This window comes from Rhinopithecus bieti, unplaced genomic scaffold (assembly GCF_001698545.2).
Source record: "Rhinopithecus bieti isolate Rb0 unplaced genomic scaffold, ASM169854v2 scaffold_6536, whole genome shotgun sequence".
NCBI classification, from domain to species: Eukaryota; Metazoa; Chordata; class Mammalia; order Primates; family Cercopithecidae; genus Rhinopithecus; species Rhinopithecus bieti.
This window is the reverse complement of record NW_016805524.1, coordinates 1,790,153-1,814,877: the sequence shown is the minus strand read 5'-3', so window position 1 is coordinate 1,814,877 and position 24,725 is coordinate 1,790,153. Positions and strand designations below refer to the sequence as shown.

Sequence of the window (24,725 nt, the reverse complement as noted above, 5' to 3'; positions counted from 1 at the left end):
GAACATTTACAGTACTGCTCTCCATTTACAAAAATGGAAAAATGAAAAAAGAAATGAGACTTATTCAGATGCATTTTAAATAGGTTACCAGAAACTGAAATGAAATACCTAATTCTATGCTGTACACAATGTCATGAATACAATAACATTTCTTTAATTAAGTGTCACTCGTTGGGATTTGGTATCTTTTCTTGTTATATAGAGATGTTAACTATTTTGCCCTTGTTTTAGAGGAAGATGTGACTACTACATGGAGTGGATCCCTGAAAAGTAAAGACAATTCTGAATATCAAATTCCACTTCCAGTGGGGCTCAGTGGCACGTGCCTGTAGTCTCAGCCATTCAGGTGGCTGAGACGGGAGGATCACTTGAGCCCAGGAGGTCAAGTTCCAGCCAAGGCAACACAGTGAGACCCTGTCTCAAAAAAAAAAAAAAAAAAAAAGAGAGAGACCCTTTTGTAGTTCACAAGTGTGATGATTAGGGTTTCACACTTATATGTGAGATGTGTCTCTCCCTCAAACTTTGTTATGACCTGAAAACCTTACCTGTCATGAAAAGAAAGAAAAAAAGGGAAGAAAAGAAAAAAATCCCCAAACCTCGAAAACTGTTTCAAGATGGCTGAAACTGTAAACGTCCCCAAAATCTGTATGGCATAAAGAACTTGTAGATTTTGAATATCTTTCCTTTTGAATATATTTCCTTTATACACTCCTTAAAAGAAATACTTCTCTTGTGAATCCCTAATTTTTCACCCTCCTCTACATCCTCACTTTCAGAAAGCTTCCCAAGTATCCCTAACATTTTTTGACCATTCAATTTTTCCTAACTCAAATATGAAGCCATTCATTGTATACTATGATTTGAATTATGTGGACAGATACTGACTGTAATAAAACTATGATTCTAAAATTTACACACAATTTTTGGTTAATGTGAAGTTCCCTGGAAATTAAACTCTTACATTACCACCAAACAGACTACTTTGTTAGCCTTTTCAGTATGTATAATCTCTTTAGATGCTAACTAAAGAGATTCCAAGCCCTTCTCTCACATAAAGATGCTTTCTACTTCCCAATTTTGGTGAGTTTTTAAAGAATAATAATAGCTACCACTTATTGCATGCCTCTTGCAAGCTAAGCATTGAACTAGGTTTAATACATATTGGTTAATTTAATTATCAGACTAACCCAATAAGCCCCATTTTGCAGATGAGGAAACTTCAGTTCTGAGCTGCCCTAGGTCACCCAGTTAGCAAGCTGCAGAGCCCTAACTTGAACATGAATCCCTTCAGCTCCAGAATCCATGCTTTTACAGTGTATCTGCATTGCTTCTTCATTTTGGCTAGTAATACAGTATTTCTTTCTTTGTTAATTTTTCTGTCGATTTCACCATAAATCCTCTGACATTTCCTCAATGTATCTGCACAACAGGCTTAACAATTCTGCAAAAAAAATCAATTTCTCTATTATTCTAGCACAAGTACTGTAATTCTATAATTATGTTAATTTTGAGATTCAGCAGCAATTGTTTCAAAAGTCGAATAGCAAAACTAACCTAGTCTACACATTCCTATATATAGATAACATGCTTTGAAATCCTAACACCTTAACATATGGTAAGAAAAAGGAACAACTCGCAGAAACTTTTGTGTATCACTTTAATGCTCACTTTTGAATTGACTTAAAAAACCTCTAGTATTTTTGTCTATTTAGATTTTCAAATTTTATAAATTTATATAAAGGTGAAAATCCACTGTTAAAAAAAATCACTAACATGTAAGGCAAGGTATAGGTGGTGGACTTCCCTAGAAATAAAGTAAGAGAATGTAAACTAGTTTACATAAAATCAAAGTTATACTATGTGTCAGAATTTCTGATTTATATTTCATTTCATTCAAAGCACTGCAAATATACCTTGCAGGTCACAGTACCCCTAAAATATGTTTTTAAAGTCAGGAAATCTTAACATGTGGAGATGGTTTATTACAAGTCACATAAAATTGAATATACTACATATATTAAAGTATCACTTTAAGATTAAAGTAGAAAGTATATACAAGTATCAAATTCAGAAAGTGAATACAAATGTTTAGCGTTGGGTTTTTTTTTTTTTTTTTTTGAGACAGGATCTTGCTCTGTCCTTCAGGCTGGAATGCAGTGGTGAAACCTTGGCTCACTGCAGCCTCCACCTCCTGGGCTCAAGTAACTATCCCACCTCAGCCTCCCAGTTGCGACCACAGGTGCGTGCTATCACTCCTGTCTAATTTTAAAAAAAATCATTTGTAGAGACAACCTCTCCCTATGTTGCCTAGGCTGGTCTCGAACTCCTGTACTCCAGTGATTCTCCCACCTTGGCCTCCCAAAGTGTTGGGACTTACAGGCGGAGCCAGCGCACCAGGCCTAGCACTGTATTTACCTTCACACCGTATTATCTGAACCTTGCAAAAAATGACTGTGAGGAGAACAGTACAGGTGATGTTATTTCCTTATAAAGAGCAGAAAAATTGAGACTCAGACTTGGGGCACCCAGGAAGTAGGTGGCACAGCCCACACTTAAAGCTTGAGAATGTTAGTTCCCTTCTACCTACCCTTTAACTATACCTGCTACATCCTTAGCAGTGGTTTCAAACACGCACGACACAATCAAGGGTTTTAAATGATATCTGTATCTAGATCCAGAAAAGCCCATTTGATGAGAGGCGAAAATAAGGTTAAAATATTATTTAATTTTAAAATAAAAAAAATAGGCTCCATGAAAAAAAAATGTATTCACCTTTTGGTCACTGGTAATGTCACTGCATTAGGTTTTCTCAAGGATTCTTAACGTCGCTCTTATTTTTTTAAGCACTCCTATGTCCCAGGCACTATCCTAGACTCTGGAAATACAGACTCTTAAAAATACTCCAAAATCTCTACTCTCACTTGTTACATGCAGGAGAAAGGAGACAAAACAAGCCAGGAGCAAAATAATTTGTATATTTACTGAGACATAAGGGCTCCAGATAAAAATTAAGGGAAAAAAGCAAAGGAATGAGCGCGTGTATTGAGGAGCGAGGGGAAAAACGTAGGATGTTACTCGTTCACCTTGCAAAGTTTATCATCCACATTCAACAGCTGTTAAATAAGCCATCAAAATACTAGATGCGTGGGAAGAGAATTTACACACTCCTGACATTCCTATCCTCTCCTACTTCAAGAAACAAAATTACTCGACTCCTTGGCACCGCTGTTCAGAACCTTGATTTATCCATCAGACCTTGTTTCTTTAAAGCATCAGGGCAAAAAGTTCGTTAACTGGTAATAATACCAACTGAAAAGACAGAAATTAAAACAATCCGGCGTGCCTCCACTGTGAGGGTGCCCGGCGGCCACCGCCTTTCAGGTCGAAAGCAGATGCCCGACTCCGGTTTCTTGCTCACCCCAATCTCGGAGCTACCGGGGGGCCCCCGTCACTCAGGCCTGTGGCCTCCAGGCTGGCACTCCTCAGACCCGGGGACCGGGGCTCCGCCTTCCTCGGCCCTCGCGGGGTTGACGCTTCCGCGGCCGATGCTGGCAGTACCCCCAAGTCCGCCCACCCGCCCCGAGCCAGCTCGGCAGCGCAGGGGCCGCCCCCGCCCGCCCGCCGGCCCCTCGCCGGCTGCCACGTAACCCTTCGCGGGAACCAGGAACTGCGCCGCGCAGCAGGCGGGAGGGGGCGGCGGCGGGTCAGGAAGGGGGCGACGCGACAGTCCCCACCCCCCTGCGGGCCGCGATGAGGCCCACCGAGACTTTGCATCCCCGGGCCGGCCGCCGGGGAGCTGCCGCCGGCGTGGGGCGGGGCAGGGCAGGCCTGTACCTCGGGGACTGAGGGGTCCGCACCTACCCCGGACCCGAGCCCCCCGCGGTCCTGGGCGAAGAAGCCAGGGCTGGCAGCTGGAGCCCGGGCCCGGGCAGAGGGTGGCGGGGCAGGCGGTTGGGGCTCGGGGCGGGCTCACCTCAAACATGAGCCCCAGCAGGAAGACCATCGCCACACAGGAGACGATGTCCGCGTGATTCTGCAGGACGAATTCGTGGCTCAGCACCGGGGGGCTCTTGGTGCTCTTCTTGCGAATCGCCATGGTGGGGCCGCCGCCCGCGCCTGCAGGTGCTCCGCCCCGGCTCTGCTCTTCCCAGCTGCTCACCGACTCGCCGCCGCCGCCGCCTCCCCCTGGCTGCTCCTCACGGCCCCGCTGCAGCCGCTCGCTGGGGCTTCACTTCCCATCCCACAGCCAGTACGCAGCCGCCGGGCCGCCCGGGAGAAAAAAAAAAAAAGAAAAAAAAAAACAAACAAAAAAAACAACCAGCCCGCAGCGGCGCCGAGCATGCGCACCAGGGAGACGACGCTCGCTCGTGCCGCGGCCTCCTCCGCGAGCCCACAGCGCCACCTGGGGACCGGAGGCCGCAGGCTCGCGGCCGGGCGAGTTTGCTGGAACGTGAGCGGCGCTCCCCTGCTACGCACCGGGCCCGGCTTTGGGAGTCGTTTGAGGCGCGAGCTTCCTCCGCCTGCTCAGCAGCCTGAGACCGCGACCGGGTGCTCTCCTGCCGTCCTGGCCACCCAGGGATTGGGTGTCAGTGGCCTGTTGCACACTGCCACTTCTACAAGTGACTGCCACCGTCAGGATAATATAAAACTACGAATACTACCTGACTCCACAGGGGTACGGTGTATTCTCCAGTTTTAGCATCTGCCTTAAAAAATTAACCTTAGAGTTAAACACTCCTGGGGACTTATTTCTACCCTTTGTACGTTTGGACTAAAAAAAAAAAAGCTGACCCTATTCTGGTCTGCCTGTCCATCCCCACCCCATCCCTGTCCCCGTCACCGTCCCCATCCCTACCCCCATCCCCCACTGGCCTCAGACTGAAGACGAAGGGATCAGTTTGGGTTTACTGGCTTCACGTATATTTAAATTAACAACATGTTTTAGTAATCAAAAAGTTGAAAAGGATCGTGGATAAAGACACGTCCTCCTCTTATCGTTTTGCCCAAACCAGGAGTCCTTTATATTCTTTTTCCTGAAGAATTGCTCTCCTGTTTACCCATGAGCCAAATGTAGAAACCAAAGTCATGCTAGATTGAGCCCGTTCAGGGCCCTTCCGCATCCGGTCATCACCAACCCGGGGCAGTCCTATCACCCGGCTTCTCCACTGCCACAGTCCGAGGGGACTTGCCTCTTGCCTACAATATTACAACTCTGGTGTAACCACTTAGTGGTTTAAGAATGTGGCTTGTTAAATCAGAATTCTGCCACTTATTACTTGTATGATCAAGGACAAGTTACTTAATCTCTATAGGACCCCATTTCCTCATTTTAAAAAACGTATTCATTTATGTACTTACTGGGGGTTGACTATGCCCTGGGCACTGAGGATATAGAACTGAAATACAAATTAATTTATTCTTATGGGGGAGAGAATCTTTAAACAAGATTTCAAAAGTGAAACAGATGTTAAATTGAGTTGAGCATCCAGGAGAAAAATAAAGCAAGGGGAATAGGAAAGTGTGAGGCACTTACACTTGCCTGAAGACCTGCAGGAGGTGAGGGAGCAAGCCCTGTGGATATCATCTGTAAAGTGGGGATAACTATAGTGCTCATTTTAGCAATTAAATGAGATGATTAAAGGAAACTGCTTAGCTGGGAGTTAGGGCTTTGTAAATTTAGTCAGTGATTATTATTTTCCTCCTTCTGGGCAATCACTGGTTTCACTTCCCTTCAGATCACCTTTCAACGTTTATGCTAGAATGATGCTTCTAACTGACAGAAAGTTTTTCCTTTTCCTTCATGGAAAGCTAGCATGATGAAGTAGCCCTTTCTGATTTGGTCCTTGCCTACCCTGACAGACTGGAGCCCTGCATCTGCAGGCCATAATCTCTGTACCAGCATTATTGACTACACACACTATACAGTTGCCTCTCTGTATCTGTGGATGCTGCATACACTGTGGATTCAACCAACCTGGAGTAAAAAATATTCAAGAAAAGAACTGTATTTGTACTGAACATCTACAGACTTCCACCCCATGATTATTCCCTAAACAATATAGTACAGCCAACTATTTATGTAGCAGTTATGTTGGGTTCGATATTATATGTAATCTAGAAATGATTGGAGGTCTATGGGAGGATTTAGGATATTTCTCATCAGAATATTACATCATCTTATATAAGGCATCTGAGCACGGGTGGATTTTGGTATCTGCGTGGGTCCTGGAACCAATCCCCTGTGAAGACTGAGGGACGACTGTACATGCCATGGCATGCTCTCTTCCCATGCTCTCCCCTGCCTTTGCGTGTGCTGCTGTCTCTGGAATGTTTTCTCCTCTCCTCTCATAGACACAGCAGGCTCCTGCTCTTCCTTCATATCTCATTTACATATAACCTCTTCAAAACCTTCACTGAATTCTGTGAGCTAAGCAATTTATCTTTTATGATTCAATTGCATTTTTGAAATAGTTTTATTGTAGTACAATTTGTGTCATATACTTCAGCTATTTGAGATATTCAATTCTGGTTTTTAGTATATTTACAAAGTTGTGCAACAATCACCATAATATAACTTTAGAACATTCTTGTAATCTCTAAAAGAAACCTTGTACACATTACCAGTAACTCTCCATTTCCCCTCATAGTCTTGGCAGCCCTTGGCAACAACTGATCTATTTTCTACCTTTCTATATTTGCTTTTTGTGGGCATTTCTTTTTGTTCTTTCTTTGTTTCTTTTCTTTCTTTTTTTGAGATGGGGTCTTGCTCTGTTGCCTAGGCTGGTGTACAGTGTTGTGATCATAGCTCACTGCAACCTTGGACTCCTGGCCTCAAGAAATTCTCCCCCCTCCCAAAGTACTGGGATTACAGGTGTGAGCCACCACGGCCAGCTTGGACATTACGTGTAAATGGAATCATGGTCTTTTGTGACTGATTTCTTTCACTGAAGATAATATTTCCAAGGTTCATCCATGTTGTAACATGTATCAGTGCTTCATTCTTTTTTATGGCCAAATAATATTCCATTGTATGGATATAGCATATCTTACTCATCAGTTGAACATTTGTGTACAAGTTTTTGCCTGAACTCAATTCCTTTGGGTGTATACCTAGCAGTGGAATTGCTGATCATAAGGCAACTTTATGTTTGACCTTTTGAGGAACTCTCACACTGATTTCCATAGTGAATGCACCATTTCCCACCCTATTAGCAACGTGTAGGGGTTCCAACTTCTTCCCATCCTTGCCAATACTTGTTATTTTCTGTCTTTTAATCTTATCTATCCTAGTGGGTGTGAAGTAGTATCTCATTGTGATTTTGCTTTGCATTTCCCTGAGCACTAATGATGTTGACTACTAGCCTGTCAGGTGCTCGGGAGCCATTGTATATCTTTTTTTTGAAGAAATGTCTATTCAAATCCTTTACCATTTCTAAGTTGGATTAATTTTTTAAAGTTTATTGAGTTGTAAGGGTTTAAAAATATCTATTCTATATGTCCATGTTGTTCTGTATTTTAAAAAATAAAAATAGATTCTAGATCTTAGCAGATATATGATTTGAAAATATTTTTTCCAGTCTGTCTTTTTACTTTCTTGATGGTTTTCTTTGAAGCACAAAAGTTGTTAATTCAGTGAAGTCCAACTTATCTGTTTTCTCTTTAATCACTTGCTATTATTGTCCTATATAAGAAATCAGTGCCTAACCCAAGATTCCAAAGATTTACTCCTGTGTTTTCTTCTAAGAGTTTTATAGTTTTAGCTCTTACACTTGGGTCTATGAGGACTCACTTGTCTTTTGTGCATAATTTCATTTTAGCAGTAATCATACTATCTTCTATTGTTTGCAAGTCTGTGTTCCCACTAGACTGGTGCTCCTCAGGAACTGGGAGTCGTTTCATTTTTCCAGCTCCTACTACCTAGTGCTATACTGTCAAATATTTAGTGGTCAATATTTATTGAGGGAATGAGAAGAAAAAATACCACACATAAACGAGAATAAAACCTTAAGATAGTTTAACCAAGAAACAAATATAAAAATGATACATGACTCTACAAAGTTACTCATTTTAAATATATTTTAAGAAGATTTGCAATGCACCAAGCAAGTCCTGAGTTGTAGGATATAATTATTAACAAGACAGACTTAGTCTTTGTTCTTGAAACTCATGCCTGAATAGAAGACAGACAATAAACAATGACCAATGTGGTGGATATTTACAGAGACAGTGCAAGGTGCAATAGAAGTGTTCTAGGGCATTTGGAAATGAATTGCTGTACTAATGTCAGTTTTTAAACTGAAATTGGTCCTTTCAAACCTTAAAATCTAGTGATTTTTCACTCCTTTGTGAGAAGATCAAATTGGTCTTCTTTCAACTGCTTAAACATATCACACTCTGGCCAGCCATAGGACTTGAGATGACCATTGGGTTTTTTTGTTCATTTGTTTATTTGTTTTTGAGATGGAGTCTTGCTCTGTTGCCCAGGCTGGAGTTCAGTGGCATGATCTCAGCTCACTGCAACCTCCACCTCCCAGGTTCAAGTGATTCTCCTGCCTCAGCCTCCTGAGTGGCTGGGATTACAGGCAGGCGCCACCAGGCCTGGCTAATTTTTGTATTTTTAGGAGAGATGGGGTGTCACCATGTTGGTCAGGCTGGTCTTGAACTTCTGACCTCGTGATCCACCTGCCTCAGCCTCCCAAAGTGCTGGGACATCTAGCATTACAGGCATGAGCCACTGTGCCCAGTGATCACTGGGTTTGGTAAGATGCAGGTTGTTTGGTTATGTTAGTTTGGGTTGTCCAGGAAATAGATGCCAAGACAGAGTTAGAAGCATAAGAGACTTATTGGCAATAACATTTGTGAAAATTAAAGGGGAGGAGAGTCAACAGGGAAAGCCTTCAGACTGTAATGTAGATCTGATCCCTGTGAAAGGAAGGAAGAAGGATCAGGCAGGAAGAGCCTCAGACTGAGGTGCCGCTGAGAAAGTTTTGGCCAGCCTTGTGTGTGGAGCTCCAGCACAGAGACTACCCATTGAGGATTTCCACATTGGATGGAGATGATGAGTCCTTGGACTGCGACAGTGCCGTCATGCACTGTGGGCTCCTACCCTGCACTCTTGCCATCTTTCGCAGAAGGTCCTTGCTTCTGTCAGGAGACCCTCTCTCCACAAATCTCTCTTGAGCTTTGGTAATTATCCTTCTTGCTCCTTCAGGGACCCTATTGTTTATAACCTTGGGGTGCTGCACTATCATTCATCGTTTTCTTACCTGTACCCACGTACCCACACCATTGAAGGGAGTGCCTTTATACAAATTTCCCCAGATCACCCAATTTAAACGTGCCATTTGCTTCTGCTAGGACCCTAACTCTTATGGAGTCACTAGTGACCTTGAAGAGAGTGTTTTCTGTGGAAATGGTAGAAACAAATGGCTGACTGGAGTGGGTTGAAGAGAGAATGGGAAATGGCAAGATGGAGGCATAAGTATAAGCAACTCATCTGAGGGGATTTCCCTGCAAGGGAAGGCAGAGTAATGGGCACATGGTGAAGAGAGGTCTAGGGAAGGGTTTTGCTTTTCTTTTTGGATGAGCTACATTATGATGTATTTGCATGCAGGTGAGAATGAACTATAAGAAATATTTATTCTACAGGAGTTCCTTGCAGAAGCAAAGTCCTTGAGCAGCTCGGAGTTGATGGCATCTAGTGCACAGCTGACCACAGTGACAAGATAGGGTGCCCAGAGCAACCAGAGAGAGGGCAGAATTTAGGGGTAGGCTGATAACGGCAAGATGAAGTTGTCTGCTTCTGATTGTTTCTACTTTCTCAGTAAAGTAGGAAACAAAATCATCAGGAGTGGAGATAGTGTGATGGTATTTGAAAAGAGAATGGAGTAAAACTGTGGTGGGTGAGTGGATTAAAGGGATGTAATCAGACAGCAGGGCCCACTTGAGATTTGGGGCCATACATTTAAAGTGAGACTAGTAAGCAGAGCCACATAATTTCCTCTAGGCATATCTCCCTGTTTGGATACAGGTATGGAGAAGGCAGAGTTGGGCTTTGCCAGGCCAGTATGACAAAGGATGTGGAGGATGTGCAAGGGTGAGGGCAGGGGTGATGAAGTGAAGGCCATGAGGTGGTGGTCATGCTTGTTATACTGTCACCCTCTGCCCTGAGAGTCCACCCTTTGCTGCTGTGAAAGGCAAATGTCTGCAGACTGCAATACTGGGACTCCCTTGCCCTTGACTTCCCATTGGAATGGGACTGGAAGTCTGTGGAAGACACTAGCCAAAAATCAGTGGGTTTGGGGATTTCTTTATACTCCCATCATCCCTCCTTGCCTTACTGTGTTTCCAACAGTGACTATGTTTGTTCTCCTGTGGTCACTGCTGCTGTCAGGTAGCTTTTCTGTTACTGTTTCAGCTCTAAGTGGGCTCCAGGGACCTCATTCTCTCCCCCGCCACTTCAGGCTGTTGGTTGTAATAGCTTTCCATGCTCTTACTCCCCAGATACTTCACCATCCCTTGTTGGTTCATTCAACCTGCTACTCCTCTGTGAATAAGCCCTTCATTAAACGCTCTCCAGCTAAATTCTTTTGAATGGGCTATCTATTCCTTGCCAGTTCTCTGACAGAGACAGAGGACAGAGAAATAGTGCTAGGGCCTCTGAATTGGAGGCACCTATGGGGCTGAAGAAGTGTTGTGGAGGCTAGCTGGCTGAGGAGGAAGTGGTGAGAGAGTGGGATGCTGGAAATGATTTCAGAGGTTGTGCAGTCACTGGCAATGAGATGCACAGGGTAGAAAGGTGGGAGTGGTAGCTGAGGTGGATGGAGAAGGAGAGCTTTGAGAGTAAGAAGTCGAGACAGTAGGAGGCTAAGGTGCTCAGCACACACTTCACATGGATGCTAAATCACCAAGAATGACTGAAGGAGAAGAGTGGAAAGGGAGCCACTGAGGGAGCTGGGCACTAACATCTGCTGCAAATGAGGAAAAGCCTGAGAGACTGGCAGATGATTGCCACAGGAGGGTAGTGGGTAGTATTGTTTCAGGGCATGGACTTCCAGAAAAGCTGAGGTTTTTGAGCAAGGGAGGAGAATTGTCTGTCAGCAGCATTGAGGACTATGAAAGACACCCACTCCAGCCCTAGGCTCTGTGGTATGTGGTGCGTGGGAGGGAAGAAACAGCCACCTCTTGAGAAGGCTGGGGAAGCAGGTTTCAGTTTTCAGTTAGAGCTGCCTCCAGGTTTCTGAGCGAGAAGGTGAAGAAAACATTCAGAAAGAGGCAGAGGGTGTTGGGGATTTGGTAGATGGCACACCTGGAGCTTTGGGGGATACAGTGTAAGAGTTTGGGGACTGGAAAGGGGCTTTTGGCTTAAGCAAAATAAGGGGATGAACAGAGCCTTGTGGGGAGGAGATTGTGGTGATGATGGATAACAATGGAGGTTTGACTCTGGAGGTGACAAAGGTGGAAAGTTTTGAAGCATTGTGGAATGATCCTGAGGTCTTTTAGGGGAAAGTGAAGGTTTAATAATAATTTTTGCTTCTTTTTTAGGATTGGCCTTTTAAGTTTATAGTGAAAGGCGGCTGCCATTACCTTCTCCAAGGGTGGATCATGGTGGTGGGGAAAGTGGTCCTACCAAGACACATGGGTTCTGGAGGCCTCCCTCAAGCAGACTTTTTGTTTTGTTTTCTTTTAGAGATGGGGGCCAGGCTGGTCTGAAAATCCTGGCCTCAGGCAATCCTCTTGCCTCAGCATCCCAAAATGCTGGGATTACAGGTGAACCACCCCACCAGGGACCCCTCAAGCAGATCGATTGCTTATGTGTGTTCAGCTCTGGAGGCCACATTCTAAGTAAGTGAGACTTTGGCAAACATAGCCTGAATCCTGAAATTGTCAGGATTCTTTTAATGATTTTAGGATAGAAGGCAGTTTATTTGGGATTAGGTCTATCCAGGAAAATTTGTGGTACAAGGTTGCTGTAATTATGAGAAATATAAAAGAACAGAAATATGATCTTTGCCCTCAATGAGGTTGTGTTTAGTTGGCCTTACAAGACATGTATAAGAATCAAAAACCTGTTCTGAGATGATGTGAAAGTAGGTACAAGAAATTACCTAATAGAAATAAGTTAGAACTAAAATGGGGCTGTTTGATTTCAACCTCTCCTTGGGGACAAATTGATGAAAAGTAAGAAACAAATGTTTGTTGCATGCTTATTAAATTCCAGGCATTTTGCTTTCACATATATCATTTGGTTTTCACATAAATCTTATAAAATAGGTGTTGTTATCTTTATTTAAAGATAGAGAAGCTGAGGCTCAGAGATGTTAAGTAATTTGCCCAAGGTCATAGGTGCAGGTGTCTGTGTGCCTGCCGAGCCCATTCTTTTTAATGTTTTTTTGAGACAGGGCCTTGCTATGTTGTCTAGGCTGGCCTCAAACCCTTGGGTTCAAGAGAACCTCCCAAATAGCTGGAACTACAAGTGTGCACCACTGTGAAGCAAAAAAACCCATTCTTGTTTCATGTAAACAGTCCTGCAGTGTGTGTACTTGCCAGAAAGACTCTGACTTTTCAGACAGCATTGATTCTCAATGTTATCTCATTCCTGATCTGTTCAAGAGACTGGTTGGTGCCTACGTAGAAACATAAAGCCCATGAAAAAGACTCCAACAGATCATTTTTCTGTTTACATGTTATTGCTATATCATGCTATTGTTATATCATGCTAATGTTATATCATGAGTTTAAAAACATAAAACTGTACTCATCTAGTGAGGAGGAAATTGTATTTTCATGAGGAAGCAAAACCACTGCATTAATATTTGGAAATTATGTGATTTCCTTGAGTATAAATTTGCTGCTATGGAAACGAGAAAACAAATTTATAATACAGTGTTGCTACTAGTACGTAAGACTGGCAGGAGATGGCATGTCACATTTAGAGGTAGATCTGGCAACTGGGAGAGAGCTGTTTGATAACGGCTATGAAGATTCTGTGACCCATCCTGACCACTACCTAGGTGTCTCTCTAGGGGTAGAATGTAATCCTGTGACCTATAGAAGCTTAAGGAGCCCAAGCACAAGGTGGGCTTTCTCACCCTATTTACCAAGCACATCAGGGCCTGAGTAATACTTCTCTGATAAAAGAGAGCTCAGTTTCAGTAAGTGGTGAATGTAAAGTGAAAAATGGAAACAGGAAGTAGAATATTTTCAAGAAGTTTAACTTTGAAGGGGAGAAGAGAGCAGGGTATGTAAATAAAGAAGAATAAGGGAGTCAAGGTAGGTTTTGTTTTTGTGTTTTGAGTGATATCACAGTTGAGCATGTTTATTAACAGATGGTAAGGAGGGGAGAGATGAACAGGCTGAAGACGGGGGAAGAGGTGGGCAAAATGATGGACAGAGGTCTCTAAAGTTTGGAATCCACTAGAACTTTACATAGGAAGGGACACTTCTTTTTACACCGAAAGGATGGAGGGAGGAGGAAAGGCTAGTAGAGACAGCGCAGTCACAGAATGACAGTGGATGTTCTTCCATGTGGATGGTGAACTCAGGAAGGGCACTGCAAAGAGAACTGTGAGCCAAGTTTCTGTTTTGAATTGTTAAAAACCACAGGCAAAATACATTTAACAGAGTTTACCTGAACATTAAAGGATTCATGAAGTAGGCAGCACTCAAAACCAGAAGAGGTTCACAGAATTGTGTTTCAGCTATGTGAGCAGCAGGCTTTTATAGGTGGAACAGGTAAAGAGATTACCTGACCAGGCACAATGGTTCACACCTGTAATCTCAGCACTTTGGGAGGCTGAGGCAGGTGAATCACCTGAGGTCAGGAGTTCGAGACCAGTCTGGCCAACATGGTGAAACCCCATCTCTGTTAAAAATACAGAAACTAGCTGGGTGTGGTGGAGCACACCTGTAATCCCAGCTACATGGGAGGCTGAGGCAGGAGAATCACCTGAACCTTGGAGGCAGAGGTTGCAGTGAGCCAAGATTGCGCCACAGCATTCCAGCTGGGCGACAGAGTGAGACTCGGACTAAAAAAAAAAAAAGAAGAAAAGGAATTACTTGATTGGGTCCAGCTAAACATTTCCATTATTTGGGTACAATCTGATGGAAGTCCTTAGAGGTAAGTTGGTGGTTTGTGACTGGTTAAGCTTAAGTGTCCTTTTACTGTTTATATGGAATTGGGTTTTAGTTCATTTGTGTAGGAGCCTAAGGTGCTCATTGGCCTTGTTGATGCCCAGTTACATATTTTTAAAAAATTTTATTTATTTTTGAGACAGATTCTCGCTCTGTCGCCCAGGCTGGAGTGCAATGGTATGATCTTGGCCCACTGCAACCTCCGCCTCCCGGGTTCAAGTGATTCCCCTGCCTCAGTCTCCCAAGTGGTTGGGATTACAGGCACCCACCACCATGCCCGGCTAATTTTCATATTTTTAGTAGAGATGGAGTTTTGCCATGTTGGTCAGGCTGGTCTTGAACGCCTAACCTCAGGTGGTCCACCTGCCTTGGTCTCCCAAAGTGCTGGGATCACAGGTGTGAGCCAGCGTGCCCGGCCAATTACTTATTTTAACAGAATGATTGAATAATAAGGGCAGAAGGAAACATGTCAGCAGGAACAGGGATTTTTCAGGCATAGGGAGCACTGAATGGTTTGTAGAGGGAGAAGGCTATTAGCCCCACCTCAAGACATACAATGTATGACAGAAGAAAGATGTTCATTCAAGAGGGCTGAAGGGGATTGGTGTTTTGAGGGGAGAGCCTGGTATATAGTTAAAACAACCGGTCAGAAGGAATGTTTGGTGCAGTGGCAGAAGTTGTAGATAGTTTATATATAATGGAATTAATTATATTAGTTATAACTCTTTTAGTTGCAAGTGACTGAAATGGGAATATAGTGAACCAAAAGTTAAGAGAGTCAAAAGAAAAGCTTCAGGAGCCAGGGCGCGTTGTGGATCTTAGGAACTAGAACCAGGCACTTGACTTCATTAGATTCTTTCTCTACCTTTCTCTCTCTCTCTTTATTTTTCTTCTGTCTTCTGTTTCAGCTTGGCTTCACTTTTTCCAGACTTTATTTACATGGCAGAGAACATGGTCACTTGCTGGTTCTATCAGAACAATTCCAAGGAAAGACCTAAAGTAGGCTAGTTTAGGTTGAATGATCATTTCTGGGTCAAAAATTGTGGCCCATTTTGGCCACATGCTTTTTCCCCTGTGGGTAGGGTGAGTTTAGTACCAGAAGATGTGGAGGAGCAAGTACTAGACAAGTAAGAACACAAACCACTATTGGTGTCCTAGAGAACATGGTAGAAAGGATCTGGAGGTAGAGGAACAGTGGGAGGTGGTTTGATCAGGGAAGAAAAATCCAGCGGTAATGTGAATGTGAGTGAATGAGAAGAATGGATGGAGTGACTTGTGTTTGAGGCACTGGCCAAGGACTGTGGGGATATCTAGTAGGGTGATTTCTAAAATAATTTCAGCAATCACAGATAGAGGAAAGACTTGAGTTTGAATTTGTTGTGTTTTCAAGAGGGTTCTAGTTCTTAGGAACAGACAGGAAAATGGTGTCAGGTAATTGGTTCCTGGAGGCTGGCACATTCTGGAGACAGCAGCAGCTTCTAGGGGTGCTTCATAAGGTTATTATGCACTGACATCTGCCAGGAGTAGATCATTTTCACCTCATGAGAATTAAACATTGAGAGCATCATTTTGTGCAAAATGCCTTCCCCAAATTAGAAGGACTTATGCCTCAGGGACTTTGTGACTGATGGAACTGAATAGATATCTTGTAGCCATCAAAGACTGGTGTGTGGCTCAGTGCCCAGTAGAACCCAGGTCTTAGGGTGATGGCCAAGGATTCTTTGGAGCTCCTTCCTTGTTTGCATCAGTCCATGTGCTCCAAGACAAAGCTTATGGCACAAATAAAAACAACTACAATGTATACAATTCTTTGCAGTCCTCCAAGCACTTCTGATATACATTACTAATTTTAGCATTATCTAAACCCAGAACGTAATGTTATCTCTGTTTCAAATGAGGAGATAGAGGCTCAGAAAAATAACTTAAGCTTTCACAACTAAGTTTTAACTCCCAGGATGAAGAATGTGAATTTTAGCTTATAAAATTATGGTAAGATTATACTAAAGACTAAATATGGTACTTTGTGGCAATTAGTTGGTATAAGTCAAAGTGAAATAATCATAAGGGAATATGTGAATGTACTGTTAATAACATCAAAATAAAATTAATATTTATTGGATGCCAAGTGCTATGCTAAACACTACAAACTACTCATTTAATAGTGACAACTCATTGAGTCAGATCCTATCACCATTCCTTTTCTACAGATAAAGATTGATTAGACGAATATTACTAAACTGTTAATATCACCACCATGATAAGTGGAAATAGGAATAGGCTGCATACAGGGAAATCAACTAATAGTAGTTGATTTTAATTAGGAAATGAGCACTAGGCTAGGGAAAGAAGAGAAAGGAATAAATCCTTGAGTCTGTCCAAGACAAATGATAGGTTTTCTCCCTGTGAAGCAAGCCACTTTTATTTCTTAGGCCATTTATTCCTCCTTCTGAGTACACTTATAACAATCAGCATTTTCTTTGGTTCTCAATCTGCCTTCAAACTACCTCCTCAAATTATAGCATAAATATTTCCCAGTTAAGTGGAGTGGGGCTAAAAAGAAACAAAGGTGACAAAGGACTAATTCAGCTTGGGACATGGGAGAATGGTAATGCCATTTACCCACATGGTGTGTAGGGAAAGGGAGGTAATCAGGAAATTGTGCAGTAAGCTGAAAAGTTTGGTTTTGGATGCATTGGGTTTCTTCAACACATGGATGTCTGCTCTTTGGGAGACAGCCAAATAAAGGATCCTTACAGACAGCAAAAGATTCAGGCCTGGGGCTTTGGTGAGTGATTCAAGCTAATCACACATTTGGAAATTATTCAGCATGGTGGTAATGTTAACAACACCAAAATGGATTAGCTTGTTGAGGTGGTGAATAAAAAGAAAAGAACAATGCATTTAGTCTTGGGGGTGTCCATATGAAAGAGGCTTAAGGGGGATCAGGAATTTAATTATGTATATGTCATTTTAATAGCAAATTTCAGAGTCCTTTTCAAATGATAAGTTTCTCACAGTCTCCATAAAACTGAATGAGGAAATTTAAAAAAGTCCATAATATTCTTTCACTGTATAATCCTAGTAACTGATTTATTTTAGGCTTAAATGCTATTGCAAGGAATGTGCTCGTCTAAAAGACAGTACTATTAGGTTATTTCCTCCCATGTTGAAATGTATTAAAAACTATACTAAATGAGTCAAGTAATATAATAGGGAAAGAAATGGAGAATAATTACATTAAATAACTGAATTCCAAGAATAATTGCTCTAAGACTAGCTTCCAGGAAGCCAAAGCAAAAACTGATCATGGCGAATTCACTAGATAATATCCCATGTAGAGTTTTGGAAACATGGCTAACTATCATTATTGCAAGGGCCGTCCCTCACCATGAGAGTCCAGTGAATGGTCTTACAGCTGAGAAGCTGTGTTGTTTTAATTTAAAAAGTCCCCAGGAAATTCTGAGAATTAATCAAATTTGACAAGCACTGCTCCAATAAAGGAAACATACAAGTTCACAGGAGAGACAAACATTTTTTCTAGCTCTGAAATGAGAAAAGATTTTGTTCCATTGACATTGAAGAACATTCAATAATAAAACAGACAATGTCTTCAATTGAATTTAAAAAAACAGGTAAGATTTTATCTGTCTATTTTTTTTTGTTTGTTTTTTTAATAGAGACAAGGTGTTAGTGTCACCTGGGCTGGAGTTCAGTGTTTCTAATCATGGTTCACTGTAACGAACTCCTGGGCTGAAGTGATCCTCCTGCCTCAGCCTCCCAAGTAGCTAGGACTACTGGTACACCACCATGCCCAGCTAATAATTTTTAATTTTTTTTAGAGAGCAGTATCACAATGTTGTCCAAGCTAGCCTCGAATTCTTGGCCTCAAGCCATCCTCCTGCCTTTTGCCTTCTAAAAGTCTGGGATTGCAGGTGTGTACCGCCACACTTGGACTTTTATGTCTGTGTCTTTATACTGACTTTTGACAAAATAAAAACCACCAACATAATATTAAATTACAATTCTGTTGCTGTAGTAAATAATCATCTGGGTCAGTTGAAAAAAATCTATACTCCTTTGGGGTCCAGAAATTTGCATTTGTAATAAGTCACCAGATGATACAAATGGTCCAGGAACGCATTTTTACACTGAGAGAATGGATGGTTAACAACAGTCCTTGGCATTTTAGGTTTAGATATCAAATGTTAAGGTGTACTATTTGTAATAGACATTTTCACCATTTTTGAAAACTGAAGCAGGGTTAATCTACTTCTATAAGCTGGAAAGACGTCTGTGGTATAAAACCAGAACACTTCTAGTAAGACTTTTCTTCAACACTCAGGAAAATATTAAAAGCATGGTTTGCTTTATATGCCAATAGAGTAGATGTTAATCTCACACTAAAAAGAAGAAATTCATACTCAATGGATTAAAACCTTTTAACCTCATGGCATAAAAACATGGGAAAACGAATTTCCTAGTCTTTTAGTAGAGATGCACTTCACTCAAAACATTAAAGAGCCAAAGACATCACTGTGTTGATACAACCATACATAATATAAGATCATATATATGGTCCTGAATTGCTGCAGCCCAATATATTTGGAAACATCTGATTTGAAGCAACACAATTTTCAAGATTGGTCTTTATTTTCAAATACATCAGGAAAAAATATTCTTAAGGGGAGTGCTTCTTTATGGTCATAGTCATCCCACACTTCTTAAAAACACTAGTAAAAATAAGTAAGGGAATCTGCCATATAAATGTTAGCATTCATACAGATTTAGTAGTAACTTGACCACACACAGAGAAAATGTGGTGTTGGCTGAAGACTAAGGGATAGAGGCAGGGACCTTTTTTCTCTTTAGTAGTTATTGAATCCAGTTACTAGTTATTGAATCCTAAATTCAATTCAACTCTCAGTGAGAGCAACTTGAACTGTCATAGATTTTTAATACTCTAATATATTGTGACTAAAAAACAAAGTTGGGATCTACCATAGACATATAAATAGCCCCCTGCTGGATTCAGGTAACTTTGGATCTAGTTATCTTTAGATGGTTTTCATACTGCAGTAAACAAAGATCATAAAGGTCTGACTCCAATTCACCTTAATTCTCTAGGTCCTTAAGTCTAGATACTAGGTGCAGGATTTATTTTTAGGGAAAACTTTGTGCTTCAGAACAGTATCTATGAAATAATATGAATTTGAAAATTCCTATTTTTAAACCTAAGTGAGCAATAAATAAGCATATACCTTTCATTGTTTCTGATTCCCGATAGGTTTTGCAGAATAAGAATTCTAGGACAAAATGCTTATTCCACTGAACTAAAAGTTGGAACCCATCCATTGCATACTATCAGTATTTTGACATTAAAATTTAAATTAATTAGGGCGGGCGTGGGGCTCCAAGCCTGTAATCCCAGCACTTTGGAGCCGAACGGGCGATCACGAGGTCAGGGATCGGAGACCAATCCTGGCTAATCGGTGGGAAACCCCGTCTTACTAAAAAATACAAAAAAAAACAGCGGGGCGGAGGGTGGCGGGCGCCTGTAGTCCAGTACTCGGGGCGAAGACAGGAGAATGGCGTCAACCCGGGAGGCGGAGCTTGCAGTGAGCTGAGAGCCGGGCCACTGCACTCCGCTGGTGGCCAGAGCAAGACTCTGTCTCAAAAAAAAAAAAAAAAAAAAAAAAAAAAAAAAAAAATAAAATTTATAACAAAAAAAAAAAAAAAGTTATTTAAAATATAAAAAAAAAAAACAAAAAAAATTTAAATTTATACCAAACTAATAAATAGAGCTAATTTAAATATTACATAGTAACAGCAGGAAAAATATTTCTCCATTCTCTCTCCTCCCACTCCCACACTTCCCAAAGGCAACGACTAAACTCTTTTAGACATTTTTGTTCTAGTATTAACCAATAAAACACTTCTACTACTTCTTGATTTGCCAGTTTTAGGCTTTATTGACTTTCTATTATCATAGGTGATGATTTAGTATTCTTAACCTCCCACTTCCTATCTTCTGTTATCCTATATCACCATTTTTTGGTCAGTGTTTACACTATTTCCTATGAAAAAATGCAGAGGCAGAAAATATTTCATGATTATTTCCTTCCTTGCACTACTTTAGTTTTTTGGAATAAACAATTGTCTCATATTTTCTACTTGCATAGTTTTCTATGAACTCATTATTTCAGTTGTTCAACTAGAGCTGTTGTATGACTAACAGCAGTTTTTTTTAACCCCAGTGCTCAAATATATCAGATAATGTATTGGTTCGTTTTTTCCCCCTGGATATCTCTCTCTCTGAAGCTCTTCCTTCTTCCTGCTCCAATCTGGAGAAGGCTTCGGGCACACCTTTGTCTTATAACTTCCTTTTGGCATTTTTCTGTGGTGGATTTACGATTTCAATTTTGTGCTTTCCTTTTTCCCATTTTTCTAGAGTATATTATCCTGTAGTTCTCTAAAGAGAGTTGTATGGCAGATACACTTTTTGAGTCCTTACATTCACACATGATTTATTGGTTGGTTATGCATTTCTAGGATGCAAATAATTTCTCCCTCAGATTTTTAAAATTTATTAGTTATTTGAGATGGGGTCTTGCTATGTTGGCCAGGCTGGTCTCAAACTCCTGGCTTCAAGCAGTCTTCCCATCTTGGCCTCCCAAAGTGCTGGGATTACAGTTGTGAGCCACTGTACCCACCCCTCCCTCAGATTTTTGAAGGCCTTCTGTCCTAATACCTACTCAGCACTGAAAAAGTGAGTGCCATTTTGATTTGTGTTCCCTTCTAAGTGATTACAAATTCCTAATGCTACCACCACACCTACAACCTACAATCTCTTAAGAGCTTCTCCTTATTTCTAATGTTCTGAAATTTGACAATAGTATGTCTTGCTTTGGATTGTTTTATCTTTTTTACATTGTTGAGTATTAAGTAGACCCTTTCAATTTAGACTCATCTTGCCGGTCTGGGAAATTTTCTTATATTTCTTCTTTGATAATTTCTGCCTATTTTCAGTTCTTTTTTTAGGGGGACTCACTACGTTAATATTGTACTTCCAGCTTGCCTCCTAAATTCTTCTATCTTTTCTATTTTCCATTTTGGTTTTTTGTTGTTCTATTTCTAAAAAATGTCTCAACTTTGTTTTTCAAATTTCTATTTATTTTGGTTATATATGTTTTATTTTCCAAAGCTTTTCATAGAGCTATTTTTCTTTTCCTTTTTTTTTCTGCTTTGAGACAGTTTCACTCTGTTGCCCAGGCAGGAGTGCAGTGGCATGATCACAGCTCCCTGTAGCCTCAACCTTCCAGGCTCAAGGGATCCTCCCACCTTAGCCCCCGCAGTAGCTGGGATTACAGGTGTGCCACCATGCCCACCTAATTTTTTTTTTTGAATTTTAGTAGAGAGGAGGTCTCACAATGTTGCCCAGGCCTCTTGTGAACGTCTGAGTTCAAGTGATCCTCCTGCTTCACCCTCCCAAAGTGCTGGAATTACAGGTGTGAGCTACCATGCCAGCCTCTTTTACTATTATTTTAATATATACCCCTATATACTTATTATTTTTTATTGGGTTTGGGAAAGGAGTAGCAATAATAATATGCATTATTTCAAAGAATAATGCTTAATGTTTTAAAAAACTGTACATAATGTTAATGGCTTTTAATGTGGATTGTTGGGGATTCAGACTGCTTAAAATTTAGCATTATGAGTAATTTATCTGGATAAAACTGGTAACAAGCACTTTGTTGATCATTTATTGTTATATCATCCAATAATGGACAAAATAAGCTTAAGCAGCACATAAAATAGAGTCCTCATTTACTACTGCTGACCTTCCTTTTTCAGACACCTCTCTTGGCTGGTAAACACTACTCCCCCAGTGACTGTCCTGTCCTTGATTCAATCTTTCTAACCTTTGGCAGCTTCTTTTCCTGTATACAGTAGTCCTCCCTTAACTGTTGGGGATACATTCCAAGATCCCCAGTGGATACCTGAAACTGCATAGCAAATAACACCAAACCTTATATATACATTGCTGTTTTTTCCTATACATACATGCATACCTATGATAAAGTTTAATTTATAAATTAGGCACAGTAAGAGATTAACAATACAGTAGAACAATTAAAACAGTATCCTGTAATAAAAGTTATGTGAATGTGGTCTGTCTCTCTCAAAAAATATCTTATTGTTCTGTACTTACCTATTTTCAGACCCAGTTGACTGTGGGTAACTGAAATTGCAGAAAGTGAAACTGCAGATAACGGGGGACTACTGTATCCACCCCTTGGTTGTCCACACACTCACTCATTGCTTCAATTGCAACCTCAGTGCTGATGACTTCCCAATCTCTATCTCTAACCCAGACCTCTATCATACACTCCTCACTGCAGACTAGTTCTCATTAGTTCCCAGATTACTTTAATATCTTAATCCTGTTATCTTCGTAAACTGAGAATGTACATCACCTCAGGACCACTATTGCATGAATTGATTGTAAAATATGTGTGTTTGAACAATATGAAATCAGTGCACCCTGAAAAAGAAAAGAATAACAGCGATTTTCAGGGAACAAGGGAAGATAACCATAAGGTCTGAATGCCTGTGGGGTCAGGCAGTATTCAACCATATTTTTCTTCTTGCAGAAAGCCTATAGATGAATGAGCGAGTAGGAGAAACATTGCTGAATTCTTTTCCCAGCGAGGAATAACCCTGGGGAAGGAATGCACTCCTGGGGGGAGGTCTATGACCGGCCACTCTGGGAATGTCTGTCTTATGTGGTTGAAATAAGGACTGAAATATGCCCTGGTCTCCTGCAGTACCCTCAGGCTTACTAGGATTGGGAAATTCCAGCCTGGTAAATTCTAGTCAGACCGGTTGTCTGCTCTTGAACCCTGTTTCCTGTTAAGATGTTTATCAAGACAATGTATGCCCAGCAGGACATAGACCCTCATCACTAATTCTAATTTTGCCTTGCCTTGTGATCTTTATTGTCCTTTAAAGCATGTGATTCTTGTGACCTACTCTCTGTTCATACACCCCCTCCCCTTTTAAAATCCCTAATAAAAACTTGCTGGTTTTGTGTCTCGGGGTTGTCATCACGGTCCTACCAATATGTGATGTCACAAATTTCTCTCTTCGTACTCTTCCTCTTTATTTCTCAGACTGGCCGACACTTAGGGAAAATAGAAAGAACCCACGTTGATATATTGCAGGCTGGTTCCCCTGATACCTTTAATTTTCATTAAAATGTTTTATTATTTATACTTTAAATAGGCAATACATTCAAATAATTCAATTCCAAAAGATATAAATGGGTATACTGTAAAATTTCCAGTCCTATCCTCCATCCCTTAGCCACTTATAAATTCTCCTCCTGGGAGGGAACCAATATTATTGGTCTTTTAATATTTATGATATCTTTTCTGCATACACAAGTAAGTCCACTTGTATGTGTCCCCTCCCCCACTACTCACTTTAATTCCAAATTTGTTTTGCAAGGCACCAATGCAGGTGGAACCAAGACTTTCACAACCAATATTTCTTTTTTTATTATTATTATACTTTTAAGTTCTAGGGTACATGTGCACAACATGCAGATTTGATACATAGGTATACATGTGCCATGTTGGTTTGCTGCACCTATCAACTTGTCATTTACATTAGGTATTTCTCCTAATGCTATCCCTCCCCCAGCTCCCCACCCTCTGACAGGCCCCAGTGTGTGATGTTCCCCACCCTATGTCCAAGTGAGCTTGTTCAATTGTTGAATTGAACAATTCCCACCTATGAGTGAGAACATGTGGTGTTTGGTTTTCTGTCTTTGTGATAGTTTGCTGACAATGATGGTTTCCAGCTTTATCCATGTCCCTGCACAGGACATGAACTCATGGATTTTTATGGCTGCATAGTATTCCATGGTGTGTATGTGCCACATTTTCTTAACCCACTCTATCATTGATGGACATGTGGGTTGGTTCCAAGTCTTTGTTATTGTGAATAGTGCTGCAATAAACATACGTGTGCATGTGTCTTTAGTAGAATGATTTATAATCCTTTGGGTATATGCCCAGTAATGGGATTGCTGGGTCAAATGGTATTTCTAATTCTAGATCCTTGAGATATCGCCACAATGTCTTCCACAATGGTTGAACTAATTTACACTCCCACCAACAGTGTAAAAGTATTCCTATTTCCCCACATCCTCTCTAGCATCTATTGTTTCCTGACTTTTTAATGATTGCCATTCTAACTGGCATGAGATGGTATCTCATTGTGGTTTTGATTTACATTTCTCTGATGACCAGTGATGATGAGCATTTTATCATGTGTCTGTTGGCTGCATAGATGTCTTCTTTTGAGAATTGTCTGTTCATATCCTTTGCCCACTTTTTGATGGGGTTGTTTTTTCTTGTAAATTTGTTTGAGTTATTTGTAGATTCTGGATATTAGCCCTTTGTCAAATGGGTAGATTGCAAAACCTTTCTCCCATTCTGTAGGTTGCCTGTTCATCTGATGGTAGTTTCTTTTGCTGTGCAGAAGCTCTTTATTTTAATTAGATCCCATTTGTCTATTTTGGCTTT

At 41.1% G+C, this 24,725-nt stretch overlaps 1 protein-coding gene across 1 annotated transcript in view; it reads right to left on the bottom strand.

Moving 5' to 3' along the window:
* TRAM1 (translocation associated membrane protein 1) overlaps positions 1-4,399 on the bottom strand; it is a 32,244-nt gene extending 27,845 nt beyond the window's left edge. The window contains 1 exon segment of the mRNA XM_017872736.1: positions 3,974-4,399. Coding sequence (XP_017728225.1) covers positions 3,974-4,096 — 123 coding nt within the window. The 5' untranslated portion in view covers positions 4,097-4,399.
* Between the last annotated feature and the right edge of the window lie 20,326 nt (positions 4,400-24,725).